This window comes from Aquarana catesbeiana, linkage group LG07 (genome assembly GCF_042186555.1).
Source record: "Aquarana catesbeiana isolate 2022-GZ linkage group LG07, ASM4218655v1, whole genome shotgun sequence".
NCBI lineage: Eukaryota > Metazoa > Chordata > Amphibia > Anura > Ranidae > Aquarana > Aquarana catesbeiana.
Genome location: NC_133330.1, coordinates 21,485,435 through 21,501,566, shown reverse-complemented (window position 1 = coordinate 21,501,566; position 16,132 = coordinate 21,485,435). Strand labels below are relative to the sequence as shown.

General features: G+C 45.3%; 1 protein-coding gene across 2 annotated transcripts in view; it reads right to left on the bottom strand.

The window, feature by feature from the left end:
* NR2C2 (nuclear receptor subfamily 2 group C member 2) overlaps nucleotides 1-16,132 on the bottom strand; it is a 66,584-nt gene that overhangs the window by 31,790 nt on the left and 18,662 nt on the right. For both annotated transcript variants that reach the window (XM_073591747.1, XM_073591748.1), the window contains exons 2-6: nucleotides 13,877-13,966; nucleotides 12,893-13,090; nucleotides 11,330-11,432; nucleotides 6,357-6,536; nucleotides 10-157 (exon numbers count right to left, since the gene is read on the bottom strand). In XM_073591747.1, the coding sequence (XP_073447848.1) occupies nucleotides 10-157; nucleotides 6,357-6,536; nucleotides 11,330-11,432; nucleotides 12,893-13,090; nucleotides 13,877-13,948 (701 nt within the window). In that variant the 5' untranslated portion in view covers nucleotides 13,949-13,966. The remainder of the gene's footprint in view (nucleotides 1-9; nucleotides 158-6,356; nucleotides 6,537-11,329; nucleotides 11,433-12,892; nucleotides 13,091-13,876; nucleotides 13,967-16,132) is intronic.

Sequence of the window (16,132 nt, the reverse complement as noted above, 5' to 3'; positions counted from 1 at the left end):
ATGTCTAACCTCCCACCATCTTTGTCGGAGACGAATGTTGGCGTCGCTATAAGCGGACTCCGCAGGTCTTTCCGGATGTAGATCTTTTCCGTTGATGCCGCACAGTTGGATGGCTTCTCCCGCTGAATGTCAAATGGTTTCCGCTCACTCTGAACCGCTACAAAACAGAACAACATTCGCGTTTACAATTTCTGCTAACAAGTCACTTTCCTGCGTAAAACAACCGCGATGCACTCATCAACTTTTGGACTATGGCCCCTTTCACACTGAGGCGGGAGGTGCGTCGGCGGTAAAGCGCCGCTATCATTAGCGGCGCCTTACCGTCGTTTTAGCAGCGGTACTCGGCCGCTAGCTGGGCGGTTTTACCCCCCACTAGCGGTCGAGAAAGGGTTCAAAACCACTGCAAAGCGCCTCTGCAGAGGCGCTTTGCGGCGGTATTGCCGCGCTGCCCCATTGATTTCAATGGGCAGGAGCGGTGAAGGAGCGGTATACACACCGCTCCTTCTCCACTCCAAAGATGCTGCTAGCAGGACTTTTTTCCCATCCTGCCAGCGCACCGCTCCAGTGTATGAGCCCTCGGGGCTTTCACATTAGAGACAAAGCAGCGGCTGTTTCAGGTCGGTTTGCAGGCGCTATTTTTAGCGCAATAGCGCCTGCAAACCGCCCCAGTGTGAAAGGGGTCTAAGTCACTGCTGGGAGAGGTAGCAAGGGAGCTGAGCTGCTGCGTCACAGCTGGGAAGGAGTTTTTGGGGAAATACGGTTAAAGTGTTACTAAGCCCACAACAGTAAAATCAGCCTGTATATGCAGTAAAGCATGTTTGTTATACTCACTGTGGAACCTAAGGGGCTAGTCCTACGCATTGTGTAAAAAGGCTGTGTGATCCTGTCTTCTCTGATCCTCCCCTTCTTCCATAGTCCCCAATCCATCTCCTGATAGTACAGAGCCTTGGAGGCGCTCTGCACATGCTCAGTTTGGTGTGTATTGGTAGAGTTTTTTTTTTTCTTGGGAGGGTGCATGTGATCAGCAAAGGGCAAATCAGCACTGTCCAGACAGAGGGTCAGGGGTCATGCAGCCTCATAGGACACTCGGAGAATTAAAAAGCCTCCTACAAGCTTTAACCAGACACTGATAGAAGTCAAAAGACTGCTACATACCGCTGATGAGAAAAGGTATTTATCAGTTTATATTTACAGTGGAACCTTGGTTTACGAGTAACGCGGTTAACGAGCGTTTTAAAAGACGAGCAGCTTTTTTTTTTTAAATTCTCGGTTTTGGCTCGCAAAACGAGCAGAATTCAAGCTAATGGGGCGGTGCAGCACGGCATTTGGCCAGAGGTGCGGGGGCGCCGGGGACACTCGGAACGGTTCGGAGCCTTTCAGAAATACTCGGAAACACTCGGAAATACTCTGTTCCCAAGGCTTTCCGAGCTGTCCCCGAGCAATTCCGAGTCTCTCCGGCACCCCATTCCACATCTGGCCACATGCGGTATTGCATGCAATAGAAGTCAATGTGGAAGGAATTATCTTCATTTCCATTGACTTCTATAGGGAAACTCGCTTTGATATACGAGTGCTTTGGATTACAAGCATTCTCCTGGAACGGATTATGCTCGTAATCCAAGGTTCCACTGCACTAAAATAATTGCATTTCTATGTTCTGTGTACTGTGGGAGATCCAGATATAGTGACTGTAGGGTCCTGAATTTAGTAACACTTTAATCACATCTAAAAGGAATTGCAAAAAACACACACAGGAGGGTGCAAACACCTAGCGCATTACCACCATAGACATTTAATTTATCTCAAACAACTGCATACTCACAAAATGTGAATAAAAACGGGTGTATCAGACATCTCCAGCCGTAGGTGACATAATCTAATCATATAGTAAAATCTGACACGTTTCAGTTGACACGCCCCCTGCCTAAAAAGCTCTGAGGAAGGGGGATCTCTCCCCTGAAACGCGTCAACATTCCAACTGTGTGGTATATTATTAGATGAAGTCATCTACGGCTGGAGTTGTTGTTGGATACGCCTGTTTTCATTCATGTTTGCGAGTATGAAATTGTTTATAAGATTAAATAAGTGTCTATGGTGATAACGTGCTGGGCGTTTGCGTCCTCCTGTGCGTGTTTTTTTTTGCAGTGCATTGAAGATTACCCAATCCGGGGGAGGGCTACCTCAAGCAAGACAACACTTGCCTAGATATCACGAGAAGTACCTTTCTCTGAGCGCTGGAGTGTTTGGATTTTTTTCACGTCTAAAGGGATGCGGACATTGCAACTTTACTCTCTAGAACACTACAAGTGCATCAGCTGATTAATAATGAAATGGTTACTCCCATGTACAGTCACCTAATCAAACAGCTTTTTCTTCAGAGCAGAAACAGGTAAATAACCTGAAACAAAGTTTGTTAAAATCCCTGCAATGTACATAAATCACCCAGAGGGGATTGTTGTTTCTCAACAAAAGTGGAGTTACTCTTTAGTCATTTTACTGCAGCAGGTCGGCACGATCCTGCGAGCTGTCGTAGCCATATGTCGACTCGTGGGATCGGGATAGCAGGCGCCGCCTGCTGCACTACAGGGGTGCCAAAGCTTGTGGCCGACAGTCGCGATGACCGCCGGCCACGAGCCGATCGCGGGCATGAGAGGCAGAACAGGGACATGTGTGTGTGTGTAAACACACAAATCCCTGTTCTGCTCTGTGAGGAGAGAGAGATCGTGAGTTCTTAATAGCTAGGAATCACGATCCGTCACTTCCTCTAGGTCAGTCCCCTCCCCCTACAGTTAGAAACACACACTAGGGAACACAGTTAACCCCTTGATCGCCCCCTAGTGTTAACCCCTTCCCTGCCAGTGACATTTTTATAGTAATCAATGCATTTTTACAGCACTGATCGCTGTATAAATGCCAATGGTCCCAAAAATGTGTCAAAAGAGTCTGATGTGTCTGCCATAATGTCGCAGTCCCGATAAAAAAAATTGCAGATCGCCGCCATTACTAGTAAAAAAAAAAACAAAAAAAAAAAAAAATGCTATAAAACTATTCCTTATTTTGTAGATGCTATAAAACTTTTGCGCAAACCAATATACGCTTATTGCGATTTTTTTTTTTACCAAAAATATGTAGAAGAACACATATCGGCTTAAACTGAAAAAAATAATAGCTTTTAAAGAAAAAAAAATGGAGATATTTATTATAGCAAAAAGTAGAAAATAGTGTTTTTTGTTTTTTTTAAATTGTCACTCTTTGTTTATAGCGCAAAAAATAAAAACCGCAGAGGTGATCAAATAGCACCAAATGAAAGCTCTATTTGTGGGAAAAAAAGGACGTCAATTTTGTTTGGGTGCAGCGCCGCACGACCGCGCAATTGTCAGTTAAAGCGACGCAGTGCCGAATCGCAAAAAATGGCCCCGGTCATTCAGCAGCCAAATCTTCCGGGGCTGAAGTGGTTAAATGAGTCGTCACTGGCCATCCAAAGGCTGAACAGAAAAAAAAAAAAAAAAAAATCGGAGAAGATGGCGGCAGTGATGACCGAGGTAACAGAGCGTTCTTTTGGTGGATTAGAAACTTGGTGGTAAGTTTGCACATTATGGCGAGTTCTCCCATATTCCTCCCCCCCAGTTGCAGATAACGCTACAAGACGGTCCCCTAGTGTAGAAATCATCCTACAGCCCTGAACTTGTTCATCGCCCACACGTTTGACATCATAAATATACAAATCACACCAGATAAACAGCATTTTTTTCACACAGTGCGGTTATGTCACTTACAACAAAATAATAGTATGGCTAGCCCTAGGACAAATAGATGGCACATGAATTATGCATTTCCAGATGCGAGTTCACTGCAGTGGAAATAAACTTGGCTCCTATTGTGGATATACAACTTACTAGCTAAAAAATACGGATGTTTCTGATATTCTGATTTTTCATCCAGAATAAGTTGGTCCCTTTAAAGCTTAATTAGATTAGTGGCGCAGAGCTCAGGATGTAGAGGAGGAGAATACCGCAGAGCAAAAACCGCACATAGCAGGCATGGAAAAAAATACATGTTACTCTGCAAGAAATCTAATTCATTTAGATACACGCTTTACTTCCTAATGGCTTTAGATCTTTGTTTTTTTATATCCCTTAAAGGGTCACACAGTTACGCTGATAATTAACAGCTTTGAACTCCTCCTCTGCCATAGTTTAACCATGGAGTCAAAATAAAATATTCCCATATTATCTTTTACTAACTATAACAGTAGCATAAAGAAAGATTGCCAGGATCATATCTGTGCAGAAGGCAGGGACTGATTGCAAACATACACTATATTGCCAAAAGTATTGGGACGCCTGCCTTTACACGCATATGAACTTTAATGGCATCCCAGTCTTAGTCCGTAGGGTTCAATATTGAGTTGGCCCACCCTTTGCAGCTATAACAGCTTCAACTCCTCTGGGAAGGCCGTCCACAAGGTTTAGGAGTGTGTCTATGGGAATGTTTGACCATTCTTCCAGAAGCGTATTTGTGAGGTCAGCCACTTGACCATGCCTGGCTCTCAGTCTCCACTCTAATTTATCCCAAAGGTGTTCTATGGGGTTGAGGTCAGGACTCTGTGCAGGCCAGTCAAGTTCCTCCCAAACTCGCTCATTCATGTCTTTATGGACCGTGCTTTGTGCGCTGGTGCAAAGGGGACATCCCCAAACTGTTCCCACAAAGTTGGGAGCATGAAATTGTCCAAAATGTTTTGGTATGCTGACGCCTTAAAGTGGAGTTACACCCAAAAATGGAACTTCCGCTTTAAGGGAAGGTGACCCCCTGACATGCCACATTCGGCATGTAATTTTTTTTGGGGGGGGGGGAGCGGCGCCAGAAGGAAGTTCACCTCTCCCCCCTCCCTCTCGGCAATCATCTGGGACACGTCACATATATATATATATCATACTATTCTAAGTCTAAAGATGACGCTTTTCAGCGCCCATCTCTTTACGGTTCACAACACTAGAAATCTTTTTGGTTGTGTGTGTATATATATATATATATATATATATATATATATATATATATATATATATATATATATATATACATACATACACATACACACATATATACACACACACACACAACCAAAAAGATTGCTAGTGTTGTGAACCGTAAAGAGATGGGCGCTGAAAAGCGTAATCTTTAGACTTAGAATAGTATGCTACCTTTCTGAGGCTGCTCTGAGCTGCAGCTTGCATGACTGGCAGTTCATGTCAAATTAAAGTGGTCGTTAACCCACTCTGCTAACTTTATATAATCCTCAGTGTCACGATATATGCTAGGTCAGTGATGGCGAACCTTAGCACCCAAGATGTTCTTTCCCATGATGCTCATCTACACTACAGAGTGCATGAGCATCATGGGAAATGTAGTTCCAAAACATCTGAGGTGCCAAGGTTTGCCATCAGTGTGCTAGATTCTCCTGTCTCTGTCTTATTAAAAAAAAAAAAAATGCAGTTTATACCTGTTTTCAGAGCACCAATCGGCACTTACGTGACCCGCCGCCTCTCTGCTATCCCCGTCTGACAGCTGCAGCGGGTGGGGCCGAGATTCCCCCCACTGACGTCAGTCGGGACGAGAGAGCTGGCCGGTCACCTGAGCGCAGAGTGACACTTTGAAACAGGTATAAACTGCATTTTTTTAAATAAAACACAGACAGGAGAACCTAGCATAGCGAGACACAGAGGATTATATAAGATTTTCAGTTATTCCAGCAGCAGGAAGGGGGTGGGCACTGTCACTAGCTGACAGGCTGGGGGGGAGAGGAGGACAGGAGAGACAGGGGATGATGGAAGCACGTAAACTGACCACGGTGTCAGGGCTCAGCAGCCATAATAAACCGTGGTCAGTTTTCAGGAGGGGAGGGCAGAAACTGGCAGGATCAGCCAGGTATTTCAGGTGATACAGGGGGGCCAAATGAGACAGCACAAGCACTGTGCTGTATAACATGCTTTAAAGGAACAGGATCTTTTTTTTTTTTGGCGGCTGTCGGCTTATAGTTCTCAATGAACTATCACGGCACTGTTCAGCACTGAGGTAGTTCACTGATGCTTCCTGTTAGTATATGTACAATGTACGGCCAAACAGTTTACACACACAGTCTGCAAGAACCCTGTATTGCACCCACGATCTACTGATCGTGGGTGCAATGCTTTCCAGGTTCCAAATAAATAAAAAAAATAATAAATGCACATTTTTTTTACTTATCCTTTAAACAAGTGGCAAGTCTTTAAATATAAAACTAGAAAAGTATAAACCACAGCAAATATTTTAATGAGTAGATAATGAGAGAAAAGCGAACTCAGACTCTCAAAACTTACATTCCATTTTCATGCCCATTTCCAGACATTTTTTGAGGCGACAAAACTGGCATCGGTTCCGGTGGTGCTTGTTGACAACGCAGTCCTGGCTGCTGCGACAGCTGTACGTCAGGCTTTTCCGGACGCTTCTTTTAAAGAAGCCTTTGCATCCTTCGCAGCTGACGGCCCCATAGTGGCGTCCTGCGGGGAAAAAAATACGATGCACTGTGAAAAAAAGGGCCTGCAATCTTAAAGTGGAAGTAAAGGGTTTTTTTTTTAAACATATGGCTGACAGGCAGGGTATTTATGACAGAGGAGACCCTTTTTGGTCTCTTCTGCCATAATGCATCCTTCTGTTTGTGCAGCCCAGCGAACATTTATGGCCCCAATCCGTGCCGCAGAGATGCGACTCCTGTGCGCATGCATGGAAGTGGCGTCATCGCGGCCGAAGGCACGGGACCCGGAAAGGAAGACTGGGCGAAGATGGAAGAGCCGGGGGCCTGCCGGATCGGTCCAAGTGCTGCGCTGAAGGACACCATATGACAGGTAAGTCTGCCATAATGTACGAATATGCTGTGCATACTGGCACATTATGGCATAACCCACCTAGGGGGCCTTAAAACTTTTTTAAAGCGGACTTTACTTCCAATTTAACAAAAATGCTTTGTTTGCATGTTTTGAGAATGCCAGTCACTGAGAGGAGGGAAGACAGTGAGCTCATCCAATATTGGCCAGATCACTGCCATTACCTAAACCAACATTATTGTCGATCTACCGGAACAAACTAACAGTCTTTAAAGTGACACTAAAGCTTTGTGTTTTATTTAACATGTCATACAGTGGAACCTCGCATTACGAGCATAATCCGTTCCAGGAGAATGCTTGTAATCCAAAGTACTTGCATATCAAAGCAAGTTTTCCCATTGAAGTCAATGGAAACTAAAATAATTTGTTCCGCATTGACTTCAATGGGATGCAATACCGCATGCGGCCAGAGGCGGGGGGGCGCTGGAGAGCCTCGGAAATGGCCGAAAATGCCCGAGGACACTTCGGTTGACCTCGGCAAACCTCGGGAAGGCTTCCTACCCGAGATTTGCTGAGGTCAGCCGTGCTGTACTCGGGCCTTTCCGTGCATTTCTGAACGGCGCCGATCAGCGACGTTCGGCTCTGCTCCAGCGCCCCCCCACCTCAGGCCAAAAGCGGTACTAAAAAACGAGTTACGATTTTTAAAAATACAGTGCTCGTATTGCGAAACACTCGTTAACTGCGTTACTCGCAATCTGAGGTTCGACTGTACTTACCTCCAATGTGCAGCTTGTTTTGCATAGAGTGGCCCCAAACCTCCTCTTCTGGGGTCCCTTGGTGGCTCCTCCCCGCATTAGATAACCCCCTGGTAGAAGTGCTCCCCCAGGGGGTTACCTTGCGGGCACGCTCCCGAGTCATTCATTCGGTGTCCATAGAAGCCGAATGTATGACTCGCGCCCCCCCCCCCCGTCATTGGATTTGATTGACAGCAGCGGGAGCCAGCGGGGGGGGGGCATTTGAAATTCTGAGCCTCCTTCTGGACTGTAGAGTGTGGGAGGGTCCTCCTTCAGTTGCTCACTTTACTGCCTGGGTGATCCTTGCAACTGGTGGGGCCCTCACAGGCTCCCGAAGGTTCCAGCTGTAAGAGAATGCCTTAAAAACGGAAAGCAAGATCAATCACCAGCAGACCCGGGCTCCAGCTCTGGGTCGCCTTCCAGAAATGCATCATGAGACAGCGGACTTTGGTGAGTATTAAAGCGGTAGTAAACGGCATCCCTAAGTGAAAAATTCCAAATTGGGCCCAAAGTGTCAATATTTTGTGTGGCCACCATTATTTTCCAGCACTGAATTAACCCTCTTGGGCATGGAGGTCACCAGAGCTTCACAGGTTGCCACCGGAGTCCTCTTCCCCTCCTCCATGACGACATCATGGAGCTGGTGGATGTAGAGACCTTGCGCTCCTCCACCTTCTGTTTGAGGATGTCCCACAGATGCTCAATAGGGTTTAGGTCTGGAGACATGCTTGGTCAGTCTATCACCTTTACCCTCAGCTTCTTTAGCAAGGCAGTGGTCGTCTTGGGGGTGTGTTTGGGGTCGTTATCATGTTGGAATACTGCCCTGCGGCCCAGTCTCTGAAGGGAGGGGGTCATGTTCTGCTTCAGTATGTCACAGTACATGTTGGCATTCATGGTTCCCTCAATGATCTGTAGCTCCCCAGTGGCGGCAGCACTCATGCAGCCCCAGACCATGACACTCCCACCACCATGCTTGACTGTAGACAAGACGCACTTGTCTTTGTACTCCTCACCTGGTTGTCGCCACACATGCTTGACACCATCTGAGCCAAATACATTTAACTTGGTCTCATCAGACCACAGGACATGGTTCCAGTAATCCATGTCCTTAGTCTGCTTGTCTTCAGCAAACTGTTAGTGGCTTTCTTGTGCATCATCTTTAGAAGAGGCTTCCTTCTGGAATGACAGCCATACAGACCAATTTGATGCAGTGTGCGGCGTATGGTCTGAGCACTGACAGGCTGACCACCCACCCCTTCAACCTCTGCAACAATGCTGGCAGCACTCATATGTCTATTTCCCAAAGACAACCTCTAGATATGACGCTGAGCACGTGACCTCAACCTCTTTAATAGAACATGGCGAGGCCTGTTCTGAGTGGAACCTGTCCTGTTAAACTGCTGTATGGTCTTGGCCACCGTGCTGCAGCTCAGTTTCAGGGTCTTGGCAATCTTCTTATAGCCTAGGCCATCTTTATGTAGAGCAACAATTCTTATTTTCAGATTCTCAGAGCGTTCTTTGCCATGAGGTACCATGTGGAAATTCCAGTGACCAGTATGAGAGAGTGAGAGCGATAACACCAAATTTAACACACCTGCTCCCCATTCACACCCGAGACCTTGTAACACTAACGAGTCACATGACACCGGGGAGGGAAAATGGCTAATTGGGCACTATTTGGACATTTTCACTTAGGGGTGTACTCACTTTTGTTGCCAGCGGTTTAGATATTAATGGCTGTGTGTTGAGTTATTTTGAGGGGACAGCAAATTTACACTGTTATACAAGCTGTACACTCACTACTTTACATTGTAGCAAAGTGTAATTTCTTCAGTGTTGTCACATGAAAAGATAGAAGAAAAGATTTACAGAAATGTGAGGGGTGTACTCACTTTTGTGAGATACTGTATATAATAATTGGACACCGGCACAATTTTCACACTTTTGGCTCTGTGTGCCACCAGAGTAAGATTTAAAAAAAACAATCCAAATTAATTTGAAGTGCAGACTTTCAGCTTTGATTCAAGGGGTTAAACAAAAATATCAAGTACAAATTTTAGGAACCATTTACCAACCATTTTTAGACACATTTTCAGGGGCTCAAATGTAATTGGACAAATTAATATAATCATAAATAAAATGTTCATTTTTATTATTTTGTTAAGAATCCTTTACTGGCAATGACTGCCTGAAGTCTGGAACCCGTGGACATTACCAAAGACTGGGTTTCCTCCTTTCTGATGCTTTGCCAGGCTCTAACTGCAGCTGTCTTCAGTTGTTCTTTGTGAGTCTTTCTGCTTTTAGTTTTGCCTTCAGCAAGTGAAATGCTCAATTGGGTTGAGATCAGGTGACTGACTCGGCCATTGCAGAATACTCAACTTATTTTCCTTCTAATCTTAGTTTCATCCATCCAAAGAATGCTTTTCCAGAACTGGTCGGACTTTTTTAGATTTTTTTTTGGCAAAGTATAATCTTTTCTATTCTTCAGGCTTATGAATGGTTTGTACCTTGTGGTGAACCCTCTGTATTTACTCTTGTGAAGTCTTCTCTTGATTGTAGACTTTGACAATGATACACCCACCTCCTGGATAGTGTCCTTCACTTGTCTGGAGGTTTTAATTTAATTTTCTTTACCAGACGATCCTGCGATCATCCACCACTGTTGTCTTCCGTGGACGTCCAGGCCTTTTTATGTTGCTGAGCTCACCAGTGCGTTCTTCTTTCCTCAGAATGTACCAAACTGTTGATTTGGCCACTCCTAATGTTGCTGCCATCTCTCTGATGGATTTGTTTAATTTTTGAAGGCTTACAATGGCCTGTTTCACTTGCATGGACAGCTCCTTTGAACCCATGATGTAGGTTCACAGCAATAGATTCCAAATGCAAATACCACACTTCGAATCAACTCCAGACCTTTTACCTGCTTAATTAAGAAATAACGAAGGAGTAGCCCCTCACCTGGCCATGAAACAGCTTTTGATTCAATTGTCAAATTACTTTTGGTCCCTTGAAAAAGGGGGGGTGGCTATTCTTAAGAGCACTTTCACACTGAGGCCCTTTACAGGCGCCACAGCGCTAAAAATAGCGCCTGCATAGCGCCTGTAAAGAGCCTCTCCTGTGTCTCCCTCGGGCTTTCACACTGGAGGCGGTGCGCTTGCAGGACAATAAAAAAAAGTCCTGCAAGCCGCATCTTTGCAGTTTAAAACCGCCCCGCTAGTGGGCGAATAGTGCCACTAAAACAACGGTAAAGCGCCGCTACAAATAGCGACACTTTACCGCCGTCGCCCGCCCCAGTGTGAATGTAGCCTAAGAGCTGCAATTCCTAAACACTTCCTCCGATTTGGATGTACATACCCTCATATTAAACCTGAGAGTGTGCACTTTCAGCCCATATCCATTATATAACTATAGCTTGAATATGTTTTGGTAAATACTTGAAAAAAAATAAAATTGTGCCTGTATCCAAATATATATGGACCGAACTGTATATATACACAAACACGTGATAAAACTACAGCAAGCAATCGGCAAGTGGATATAGCAAACTAAATATGATTCAGTTAGAGTTCATATCTACTTTGAATTCTGTACCCATTGAAAACACTTTAGTACCAATGTTGGTACCAATGTTGTATTAGAATAGATGGTCAATGCACAATATTGTATTTAACGCACCTGACGCTTTGTCCCCGCAAACTACGCAGTACTCGATAATCTGAGGCCGCTGCACTTCCGATTTTCCCAAAAGTCTCTCCACAGATGCTGCATCCGTTACTATCTACAGGAAAGACAGGATGTGTGAAACGCAACACGACCAGGAAACAATGCAGCAATAACTGACAACATAACAGCACTGCACTGGGGAAAGAATCCTTCCGTCAGCTACTGAAAACTTGGTATTAGATGAATGAACAGATTAGCATATCATCTACATTGCCTGAAAAGTATCAGCTTCATGCACTTAGCTGCAAACCAATGCTCTCTGTCTGGAAGCAGTGGTCTCTAGGCAGAGGTCTGACATTCCCACCTGCTGGGTTAGAGTCAGGGCTCTCCAATTAGAAGCATAAGCTTTGCTGATTGGAGAGTTCTAGCTCGGACTCAGTAGAGGGTGTGTTGCAATGAGGCTGCTGCTTCCACACAGAGATTAAGGGTCCCACTCTGCAGAATGCTGGCAGGGGACATGCTTTTCTTCTCAGGCTGTAAGACAGTGAACACCTTTTGCTATAAAGTACCTGGAATTCATTTAGCAAATTTAAACTGAAGGTTCAATTGGGCTTTAACCACTTGCCAACCACCTCACGCAGATATACTGCGGTAGAAGGGCTCGTACAGGCAAAACCACGTACCGGTACGTTGCCCTTTAAGAGGCGGCCAGCAGGCACGCGCCCGCGGCAAGCTCCGTGAGTCGGTTTGCGGGTCCCGTGGACTCGATCGCCTCACGGGGAGGAAGAACTGGGAGATGCTAATGTAAACAGCATCTCCCCGTTCTGCCTAGTGACAGTGTCACTCGATCTCTGCTCCCTGTCATCGGAGCAGAGATCAGTGACGTGTAACAAGTAGCCACCCCCCCACCGTTAGAAACACGCCCCTAGGAAACACTTAACCCCTACACTGCCACCTAGTGGTTAACCCCTTCACTGCCAGTGTCATTTACACAGGAATCAGTGCATTTTTATAGCACTGATTGCTGTATAAATGACAATGGTCCCAAAAATGTGTCAAAAATGTCCAATGTGTCCGCCATGTCGCAGTCACAATAAAAATCGCTGATCGCCGCCATTTAAAAAAAAAAAAGATTATTAATAAAAATGCCATAAAACTATCCCCTATTTTGTAAACGCTATAACATTTGCGCAAACCGATCAATAATCGCTTATTGCGATTTTTTTTTACCAAAAGTATGTAGAATACGTATCGGCCTAAACTATATTTTTGGGGGATATTTATTATAGCAAAAAATAATGCGTTTTTTCAAAATTGTTGCTTTTTTTTTGTTTATAGCGCAAAAAATTAAAACCGCAGAGGTGATCAAATACCACCAAAAGAAAGCTCTATTTGTGGGAAAAAAAGCACGTCAATTTTGTTTGGGAGCCACGTCGCACGACCGCACAATTGTCAGTTAAAGCAACGCAGTGCCGAATCGCAATCAGGAAGGGGGTAAATTCTTCCAGGGCTGAAGTGGTTAAATAGGTCAGTTAAACTCAGGGAAGATAACAGAAGAACAGGACATCCTCCTACCTGAATCCTCCCTGGGACAAGGTTTTCTGTTGTGAAGATAAGCTGCTTGGAATTGGGAGATTCTGGGGTGGCCAATATCACCTTCCCTGCTCCAGATCCATCCGGACTGGCCAAGATAAACTGCTGCTTGGGTGACACCGAGGAGTCTACGGATGTTACAATCTGGATCTTCTGTCCGGTCTGCTGATCTGTTACAATCTGTGAAGACAATGGAGCACATTTCTGATATGCGGCTATTCTCATCAGATCATATATTAGTGACTTCTTACCGCTTGAGTCCCAGGAGCGGTCTTCAAAATGGCGCCTGGACAGCTATTTGTCCAAGCATAGACAACTCTTGTTGGTCCCAGCCAGCTTCATCAATGGAACCGCAGTCACTAATCATTGTGTTTTACAAAGGACGTCATGTGACCTTACAGATGCTTCCGGTTTCCATCGCAGCGCTACACTGGATTACCTCAGTAATCAAACGATCACCTTTAACAATGGAAGTTGGCTACACAGAGGGATACAGACCCCCTCGTTATGTGGGGTATGGGGAGTGCAGTGGGAGTGCAGTGTACTGGGAGCCATGATAGGAAGCAGATTGTAAAGTGATTGTAAAAATAAACCTTTTATATAAATAAAAGAAAAAAAACAAACAAACATGTCATACTTGCCTGCTCTGTGTAATGGTTTTGCACAGAGCAGCCCCGATGCTCCTATTCTGAGTTCCCTCGTCAGCGCTCCTGGCTTGACCCCCCACCTGCTGCATGCCCCTATAGTGAGCCGTGTCTGAATATGGCTCAGCCCCCCCCCCCCGCATCTGTGGCTTTACAGCAGCCGCATCACTTTCACTTTGAAGCCGGGAGCTGAACACGAACCTGAGCACAAGCCGATGGTTTGCAGTCAACTCTGTGGACATACATAGTACATCCAAAGAGCTGAACTGGTTACACAAAGCAACAAATTTGTTGACGAAAATGAACTGGCCTGTTTAAATACCTGGATACGCTGAGGAGTGGACACGGCGGAGTCTGTGGAGATTATCTGGATGCGCTGGGAGGAGCTGGTCATCACTGAAGATTCCTGAACCTGAAAATAGGAAATACAAAAAGTCATAAAACATTTGTTTTGCCATAAAAAGCAAAAAGGCTGTACACAAAGCAAAACTGGATAAATTCTCAAAGCCCGGACTCCCGTACAACTAAAATACCAAAATTGGGACCCAACGTCTATGAGATCCACAGTCCTGGGAACTGCCTGACTGGTACCTGAACTCTGTATGACCATGTCCAACCTTACCGTCAATCCCAAACCAAACAGGCAGCCATGAGACACCAAACCCAATCTCTGCAACAAACCTTCACCAACATAAAAAGTGAAGTCACTCTATCAGATGGTTTGACAAATGGGTGAAGCCCTTGTTGCCCCGAAACGCGTAGCCACGCCTTCCATGTCATCCTCTCGGAATCCTCCTACACCACTGTCTCGGCTCCAGCCCTGACACGTTCCCGGACATCTGCTTCCCCCACTCCAGCCTGTCAGCTGATCGCTGCATGCTCCAGCCGCCTTGCCTGCCTCGTGGTTGATTTACTGGCATCTACGGCCCCTCCAAAGCCAGACTGGCACCATTTTCCAGCTGCTTCTACAGCCCAATCCTGCCGACCCAGCCGTGACCCGGCCAAGCTCTGAAGTTCCTCTATCTGGATATATACATGCTTTTATCTTCTCAGTAAAATGAGTGCAAATTTTACATTTATCCTTGTTTTTAACCTACCACTAACCTACTACACTTAGATGGTGGCGCTTCCCATACCTTTCTAGTTACGAAGTCTCTCTATCAACCTGGGAATGTAAATGACAATTTATGTTCCACTCTTATGATCCATTTTGGCTCAAAGTCATGGCTTGAAGCGTCTCTTTCCCAATACTACAATTACTTAAATTGTTCAAGGTTGGTACACAAAAAGAATAAAACTGGAAGCCCAGGAACTCTGGGATAAACATTACCTGCAGCTAGGATTTGTATGATTTTTTTTTTTCCCCATTGATTACTCCATGGTGCTAGACTGTTTGCTTTTGGCGCAAGAAGGCAAGTATGAACTTCTAGGTGTTATTTTAGTGTTAGGGTCAAATAGGGTTGTCCCGATACCGATACTAGTATCGGTATCGGCACCGATACCGAGCATTTGCCCAAGTACTTGTACTCGGGCAAATGCTCCCGATGCTTCCCCCGATACCTTGACTGTCAGCTGTGATCGGCGTGTGGGGGAGTTACAAGATTCTCCCCCAGCGGCTTTCACCAGCTTTAGTGACAGACAGCGGTGATCGCTCACAGCTGACTGTCACTGCATCCTCCTCCGTGCCCCCTCCTTTCCTCTGTCCTTCTCAGCTGTCCCCTCCGTTCTGCTCTTATCTGTCCTTATCTGTCCCTCTCCGCTGTCCCCTCGTTCTGCTCTTATCTGTCCCCTCCGTTCTCCCCTTCAGTTCCTCCGTCCTCCCCCTCCTTCCTTTGTGTATGGATAGAGTCAGCTGACTCTGTCCATTCACATAACTGAAACATTGTAATCTTCTGTGATTACGATGTGTCAGTTTATGAATGGAGAGAAGCCGCTGTCTTCTCTCCATTCATTGTCAGTGCAGCTGACGCTGCAGAGAAAGGGACTGGGGATTCTCTATCCTCTGTCTCTTTCTCTGTCTCAAGGGGGAGATATCAGAGGTCTGTTAAGACCCCTGATATCTCACCAAAGCCCCCCAAAAGGGCTGATTAAAAAAAAAAAAAAAAACAATAAAGAATAAAAGAAATATTATTGTAAAAAATAAAAATTGTAAAAAAAAAAAAAATAACACACACATACAACGTTCACCCCCTCCCCCCCCCAAAAAAAAGCAAGCACTGTTAAAAAAAAAAAAAAAAATGAAAAAAAAAACACTGTCACGTGACATTAAAAAAAAAGTATCGGTAATCGGTATCGGCGAGTACTTGAAAAAAAGTATCGGTACTTGTACTCGGTCCTAAAAAAGTGGTATCGGGACAACCCTAGGGTCAAAGGTTAGGGGTTATGGCTAAAGCAACTGTTGCAAAAAAAATTAAAAAGTCCCCCCTGTGAAATATACTTACCACTCTGAAGGGAGAGGATCTTGATCTGCACTCTTTTGCAAAGCTACCCCAGCTGAAGGATCTTCAGCATGCAGTGTACTAGGTTTGCCAGATGCCCGTGCCCCCCTGCTGCGTGCTGTGGTTTCACCCATAAATCA